Source organism: Erinaceus europaeus, chromosome 9 (genome assembly GCF_950295315.1).
Source record: "Erinaceus europaeus chromosome 9, mEriEur2.1, whole genome shotgun sequence".
NCBI classification, from domain to species: Eukaryota; Metazoa; Chordata; class Mammalia; order Eulipotyphla; family Erinaceidae; genus Erinaceus; species Erinaceus europaeus.
Window position 1 is genome coordinate 39,871,488 of NC_080170.1, and position 8,135 is coordinate 39,879,622.

The 8,135-nt window shown below is 40.7% G+C and overlaps 1 protein-coding gene across 1 annotated transcript; it reads left to right on the forward strand.

Moving 5' to 3' along the window:
• The first annotated feature begins 1,005 nt into the window (after positions 1-1,005).
• LOC103120214 (olfactory receptor 6K3-like) lies at positions 1,006-1,956 on the forward strand. The gene has a single exon (XM_007530588.2). The coding sequence runs from the start codon at positions 1,006-1,008 to the stop codon at positions 1,954-1,956; it is 951 nt and encodes a 316-aa protein (XP_007530650.2).
• Positions 1,957-8,135: the final 6,179 nt, after the last annotated feature.

An 8,135-nucleotide genomic window follows, 5' to 3' on the forward strand; every position in this document is an offset into this window, starting at 1 on the left:
TTGTTGGCTTAACCATACTATATATATGTTATGAGGTCCCTCTATCAGTACTTTTCAAATTACTCATCACTCTTGCCTGGATTGACTTGTGTCTTAGTAAGGTACTTAAAGAGTTCACAGTTGTGGAAATTGACAATTATTTCAGAATTATTTTAATCTCTGAGTTGAAAAACAGTGGCTTAAAAGCCTCTTTTTTTCTTTTTCTTCCTTGTAGGCTATGGGAGCTTGAAGGCTTTTAAACTACAAGTAGACTCCTTAATGTAACCCTCACTCCTGACCAAGAGATTAAGCAAGGTGGGACAGAGATAATCCACTGGTTATGCAAAGAGACTCTCACAGCCCCACTGCTAGGCCACTGAGATATAGATCTTCTCCTAAGTTTCCTTGTTAGTTCTCTGTCTCCTGTGTCAGCACAGGGCCTTCCCTCCTGCTGCTCCAGCTGCTGTGGGTAGTAGCAATGGACACACACAGTTGCATTTGTTGAGTCTCCTCCCTTCAGCTGTCTTTTTGTTGGTGAAACATACTGGAGGTGGTGTCTCAACTGGTAAACTGTCGGACTATTACCAGACACTTAATCTCTCTCTAGGTTCCTCTCTGTCCACGAGCCACATATATTTTAACCCACTGTTGATTTTATGGGTTCCTGATGTCATTCTAGACTTGTCTTGTTGTGGTTCCAGTTGGTCTCCTTTGGTAGTCCTAGTTGACCTGGGAGAGGAGTGGAGAAATACACAGCTGCTGCTCCTCCATAGCCCCACCTCTGGAAGACCAAGTGGAGCACAATTCTGCAAATTTCCCACCACCGGAGTTCCACATCCCATCCCCTCTTCGAAGTTTTTATATTCTTTATTCCTCTGGGAACACATAGCATATTTTATGTAGTCAACTTAATTTCAAGGCTATTGGGCTGCTTGAAATGGGAACTTCCATTTACTGTTTGAATGTACAGAGAGTTCTACCTCCCATATGTAATCCCACTGACTGACAAGAGAAGCAACTGATGGTATGGATGGGCTCAATCAAACAACAATCACTGAGTTCTATTTCTCAGATTTCCCTCATCTTGGGAATGGGAGCCTCCTGCTATTCATCCCTTTGCTCTTGATTTATGTGTTCATCATTGTTGGGAATTCCATGATCTTCTGTGCTGTGCAAATGGACACACATCTTCACAATCCCATGTACAATTTCATCAGCATCTTCTCCTTCCTGGAGATCTGGTATACCACGGTCACCATCCCCAAGATGCTGTCCAACCTGCTCAGTGAGCAGAAGACCATCTCCTTCATGGGTTGCCTCCTGCAGATGTATTTCTTCCATTCATTAGGAGTCACGGAAGCCCTAGTCCTCACGGTCATGGCCATTGACCGGTATGTGGCCATCTGCAGTCCCCTCCGCTATCCCACCATCATGACCCCCTGGGTCTGCACCCAGCTCTCTGCAGGCTCCTGCGTCTTTGGCTTCCTTATGCTGCTGCCAGAGATTGTGTGGATTTCCACCCTGCCCTTCTGTGGCCCAAATCAGATCCACCAGCTCTTCTGTGACTTTGAACCTGTGCTGCGACTAGCCTGCACGGACACATCCATGATTCTGGTGGAGGATGTGATCCATGCCATTTCCATTCTGACATCTGTCTCTATCATCACACTTTCCTACATCCGGATTGTCATTGTGATTCTGAGGATTCCCTCAGGGGAGAGTCGGCAGAAAGCCTTCTCTACCTGTGCTGCCCACATCACTGTTTTTGTGCTGTTTTTTGGCAGTGTGGCCCTAATGTACCTGCGTTTCTCAGCCACCTTCCCACCCCTGCTGGACAAGGCCACAGCACTGATGTTTGCTGTTCTGGCCCCACTTCTCAACCCAGTCATCTACAGCCTGAGGAACAAGGACATGAAAAATGCCATCAGGAAGGTTTTCCTTCCCAAGAAGGTGTTGGAAGCCTCTGGAAGCCTGTAAAGACCACATCTGGAAGGTGAAAATGCTAGCAGATGATTTTCTAGAATCACTGGTCATACTTTATTTTTATGTTGCCAATGAGGCTTTCTGTACAGTTTTTGCAACATGTGTGCTCAACCAGGTGCGCCACCACCCAGCTATGGTCTGTCCAGTTTTTGAACCTAAGACCTATTGCTGGAACTGATGGAGGAAAGCTGTGACTTGTCTCTAAATTATTTACAGATCATAATGGGACATTTTTCTCAGTAGTTTGGAACTATTTTTTTGGAACCAAGAGAGAAAACTGGGATAAATGCTATTTATATTTATTTCCTGCACATCTAAAAACCTCCCTTAACTGCTCTTTCACTTGCTCTTCCCAAGACTCAGCAACTAGGTAATATTGTTCTCGATTTACAAGATATACAAGGTGTGTAGTGTGATAGGAAGTTTTAATCTGAGTAAGAGCCTGACTTCTCTTTCATCCTGGAGGTCTCCACCACTCTCCTCTCATAGTGACTATAGGTCACCAAAGCAATAGTGTGTGTGTGTGTGTGTGTGTGTGTGTGACTACTGACTTCTTTGTGGTTTATCATTCCTGTCATTTTGAAAGCATTCTTGGAAACTTAAAGATTAACCAAGTTTTGGGAGTCAGGTGGTAGTACAGCGAGTTAAACGCACGTGCTGCCAAGTGCAAGGACCAGCATAAGGATCCCGGTTCTAGCCCCCAGCTCCCCACCTGCAGGGGAGTCATTTCACAGGCGGTGAAGCAGGTCTGCCGGTGTCTAACTTTATCTCCCCCTCTCTGTCTTTCCCTCCTCTCTCCATTTCTTTCTTTCCTATCTAACAAGGACAACATCAGTAACAACAACAATAATAACTAAAAAAATAGAAAACAACAAGGGCCACAAAAGGGAAAATAGATAAATAAATATTTTTAAAAATTTAAAAAAGGATTAACTAAGTTTCAAACACTTAAAGATATTGCCAAATGTAAATACTGATGTTACAGAATGATATGCACTATTCTGGGCTTGCTTTTTAAACTACAGTCCCCATTATTACAGATATGCCTATTGTGCTGTGTCTGTTGTTGTCTCCAATGCTTAGGTTGACAATCTTTTGGATCTGGGAAGCTCCTTCATGCCTTGAACTGGTGACCACCCTTCAAAAGCTTGCATATGCTGTACCTTCCTAGACTGATGTCAGTCACTGCCTCCCTTCCACAGGATGACACTACCATCAAATAATCTTTAGAGAGAGATTTTTGCAGGCTCCTATAGAAAGAAGACTCAGTACACAGAGCAACTTTAGCAATAGCAAAAGACAATCAGAGAAGAGGGCAGAAAGAATTGTCACTAGAAATAGTAGATGAGGGCACAGGAGAAGTCCATCAGTTTCTGTCAGGTCTTCTTCAGCATTCTGGAGCACATGTGTGGAATAGGCTGCCCCTCAGCTGGCAGCTCCTACTTGTTTCCAGATGCAGGTATCCAGCTCCCCCTCACTCCTCCAAATGCAGGCCCTCTACCATATAACACAGCTATTGGAGACCCAAGAGAGAAAATGATATCAAAGTGTCTTTGACTACAAAATTAAAATGCTTGAGGTCAGCATTCAGCAGTCATTTCCTTTGATCTTTGAACTCCTTGCTTATAAATATTAGCATACCATTTATAAATCCAAGATTTTATCATTCACCTGTAGAAGTGTTTGACACATTTTAGTGTGATTTATAAATGTAGCAATCAAATAAGTTTACACTATATTTAGAAATGATGTACACTATCTTTTTTTAAAGATTCTTAATAAACAAAATCTTCACAGGGTTTTTACATACTCATTACAATCTTCATAAAAACTCAAAATAAAAATAAGTGTGGCTGAAATATTATAATACTGTAATAAATATGGCAATATTTTTTAAGTTTTTATTTATAAAATGGAAACATTGACAAGACGATAGGTTAAGAGGGGTGCAATTCTACACAATTCATGCCACTGGAACTCCATATCCCATTCCCTCCCCTAATAGCTTTCCTGTTCTTTAATTCTCTGGAAGCATGGGCCCAGGGACATTATGGGGTACAAAAAGTAGAAGGTCTGGCTTCTGTAATTGCTTCCCTGCTGAACATGCACTTTGACAGGTCAATCCATACTCCCAGCCTTTCTCTCTCTTTCCCTACTGGGGCAGGGTCTGGGGAGGTGGGACTCTAGGACACATTGGTGGGGTCATCTGCCCTGGGAAGTCTGGTTGGCATCATGGTATCATCTGGAACCTGGTGGCTGTAAAAGAATTAAGATAGAAAGTAGAGCAAATTGTTGACTAATCATAAACCTAAAGTCAAGAATATTATGCATGGAGATTTGGGGTCTCCATTTTGGAAAAAGCTAGTAGGTCTATCCTAGGTGGCAATATTTTTATTTTAAATAACACTATATAGCACAGGGATTTTGACAATAGGTGCAATGAGGTATAGACATATGCATAAGTTAAGTGCAAAACAATACTTCTAAGGCCTGATAATACTTGGGGTCAGGTGGTAGTGCAACTAGTTGAGTGCACAATTTACCATTCACAAGTACCTGGGATCAACTTCCAGGTCCCCACCTGAAGAGGTGAAATTTCATGAGTGGTGAAGCAGGACTGGTGATGTCTCTCTTCCTCTCTCCTTTTCTATCCCCTCATTTTCCGTCAATTTCTCTGTGCCCTCAATGGAAAAAAAAAAACATAAAAAACTTACATACTGCAAACCAATGTTAAGTCGGTAAACAATTATTTTAAAATAAATAATATCAATACTAACTACATGTGTGAATTTTATTTACAATAAATTTTACCACAATGAATATGATTTTTAAAAAGTATAACAATATATTGATATATAACAATATATTGAAAAAGTATAACAAAATATTGATTAAAAATGTAAAATTGTAACTGCAAGGTCAAATTGGTATTCTGATGGGTCAAATTATCTTCGATAATAAAAATTAAAATAATGATAAATACATATACATCTCCTAATGAAATATATGGAGATAAAGTCAGTTTTGACTCTATCAACTACTTCTATAATTATTTCTAAAATATCTACTGGGCTTACAATTGTATTGGTCATTTCTCTATTTTTTAAATTGATCTTAGTGAGGCTACTATTCCAGCTACTTCAGCTGGATGCTTGTGATACCACTGAGGAAAAAAGTTTCCCTGCTTTCATGAAGCTTCAGTTTTGAAGAAGAGAGATATCAAAAATCATATGTAAATTATGCAAAGGCTAGGGTGATAGCTCAGTGGGTAGGGTGCACTCTACACTATGTACTTGACTCAGGTTCCAGCCTAGACACACCACACTGGAGAAGTTATGACTGCAGCGCTGTGTTTTCTTTCTACCTTTTGGTCTCTTTTTTTCTGTGTCTATCTGAACAACAACAAAAAAAGTGACCTAGAACAGTGAGACAGCACTTGCATAAGGTGCCAGCTCTGCAAAAGTAATAATAATAATAATTAATATGGAATGCAAGGAGATAGGTAAGAGCTAAAGCAAAGGACTTGCATGACTACAGCTCCAAATTTTCTACCTGAGATCCTGCTCCATGCCAGAATCAAACAGTTCTCCAGACTGTCATTTGTCTATATAACTTGCATAAAAATAAGTAAATGAATAAATCTTTATGAGCATAAGTAAAAATGTCAATAAATTATATGAAGCTTCACATCTTGTGGAGTGAATTGAGAGGGTATAGAGGAGCTTAATGCTTGTTTGTTTTATCCTTTATTCATTTATATTTTTTTGTGGAGCTAGGGCCTTCCACATCTATGACTTCACCACTCCTGGGCCAACTTTTTTCCTTTCTTCTTCAAATAGGGAGACAAGGAAAAGAGAGCCAGAGAGAGGAGAAACACCACTGTAATACAGAAGCTTTCCCCAGGGCCAGGGAAGCTTTTCAAAGGACATTATCATCTTGAGAGCTATACTTCATAAGAATGTGTCTTCATGCCAGTTTGTCAAAGGAGGTTCCTACTTCAGGGATCCCAGCAGTTTCTGACACAGAAGGAAGCTCCTGATGAAAGATCAGATAAGGGGTTCCCACTAATTAACCCAGAGGGAGCCAGCACTGCTTGCTGGGGTGGGGGGAGTACTCCTACAGGAGCTCACCCCCAGAGGCTTTGGGAGCTGGTATAACCACCTCTCTCTTACAGGATCCAGGCAGTGTGAACCCAGGGAGACTAGTATTTCATTGTGTTCAAGGTAAGGAGGCAATGCACTGGACTGGATGTAGACCAGTCCCCAGTAAGGCTAGTGCCAATTGCCTACAGAAGAGGATGGAATGACAGTTGGCATGGGTTCTTCCTGCTCTGTAGATGGCAACATATCAGAGTGAGTGAGCTGATAGGAATGGAAGAGTGAAATCAAGTTCTGGGGTAGAAGATGCATTCAGAGGATTAAATGTCAGTAATGTTGTTTGGACAGGAACATGATAGGTGGAATCACGAATATCTCTCCTGAGTGTATAAAATAGCTTATGTGGATAGTGAATAAATCATAAATCAGGTTAGATCCTGGCCCTCACTGCACTGAAGGAAGATCTTTGGTACAGTGCTCTTTTTTCTCTATCAAAAAAAAAAAAAAAAAAGGAAATAAGAAAAAGCAAACGATTCCTAATAGTGTTATCTTATTCCTTTAGTTTTTTTAATAGCGAGTTTCTCAAAATTCATTCTGATTAGGGGGTTGGGTGGTAGCGCAGGGGTTAAGAGCATGTGACATGAAGTGCAATGACCAGTGTAAGGATCCTGGTTCAAGCCCCTGGCTCCCCACCTGCAGGGGGGTCGCTTCAAAAGCAGTGAAGCAGGACTGCAGGTGTCTATCTTTCTCTCCCCCTCTCTGTCTTCCCCTCCTCTCTCCATTTCTCTGTTTTATGCAACAACAACATCAATAACAACAACAATAATAACTAAAACAACAATAAAACAACAAGGGCAACCAAAAGGGGAAAAGACTTAAAAATAAATCAATAATAATAATACATTCTGATCTAGTATGGCACCATTTCAAATACTTTACCATTTGGGTCTTATCTATCTAATATTTTGATGTCTGATCCCTGTAATAAGCATGGAAGCTAGATGAGAGTAGGAATGAAGAGAAGTCAGGCACAAGGGGCATAACCCTGAAAATCTTCTTTCCTTATGATGGCTTAAGTCAAACACAGCAACCTCTGCCCCCAACCCAGATCCACACATGCTGGCCTTCCTCCAGGGCAAATGGATCAGCCTATCACGCTACTCCCAGACTCCAGAAGATAAGCTTCCAGAAGGGCATTGCCTTTGCTAACATACACACTTTTAATAGAACAGATTATATTAAAAGGACTAAATGACTTAAGGAAATGAGGTTTCCAGAAACAGTAAGACTAACTGTGACTTTATTTATTTATTTATTTTATTTTGCCACCAGGTCATTACAGGGACTCAGTACCTGCATGACGACACCACCATTCCTGGAGGACTTTTTCTCTTTTTCACTTTTCTTTAAATAGATGGATAGATATAGATAGATAGATAGATAGATAGATAGATAGATAGATAGATAGATAGATAGATAGATATGGAATTGCTCCACTGATCTTAAAGCATCTCTTTGCAGGTGGGAAGTAGGAGGGTTGATCCTGGGTCCTCACACACAGTAGTGTATGTGCTCTGTCAAGTGTACCACCACATGGTCCCCTAACTGTGACTGGTCCTCACAGATTGTCAGATTGTCTTTCAACTGAGGAAACAGTAGCCATCACCTCTTGTACTGATCTGTATATAGAAAAGAGTGTATGTCTCTTTCCCTCCTCCAATAGGTGTGCTCTCAGCTGAGTTGTAGAATTTGACCTCAGGTATTTTGGTAGCACTGAACTAAATGGAAGAACACAGGAAGTTTTATTCACTTATTGTGTGAATATGAACAAATATCTAACACTTAAGATGGGGCTGATTCTTCCTAGACCCTCTCTCACCATTTCATGTCCCCAAAAACCAAAGGGTCAGGTGAACTGGTTCACATGTAAACATCTCATTGTTGAAAGAACCATGAAAAATAAAACATGGCTTCAGTGGTTTTCCAGCCCTTAGGGTTGAGGTAATCAGTAGCACTTATATTTTAATTATACAGATTATATAATTAAATCAGTGCCTATCAGTAGCACTTATATTT

Bases quoted from the DNA above. Each gene is read 5' to 3' on its own strand.
- LOC103120214 (XM_007530588.2), top strand. From the start codon at position 1,006: ATGGATGGGCTCAATCAAACAACAATCACTGAGTTCTATTTCTCAGAT.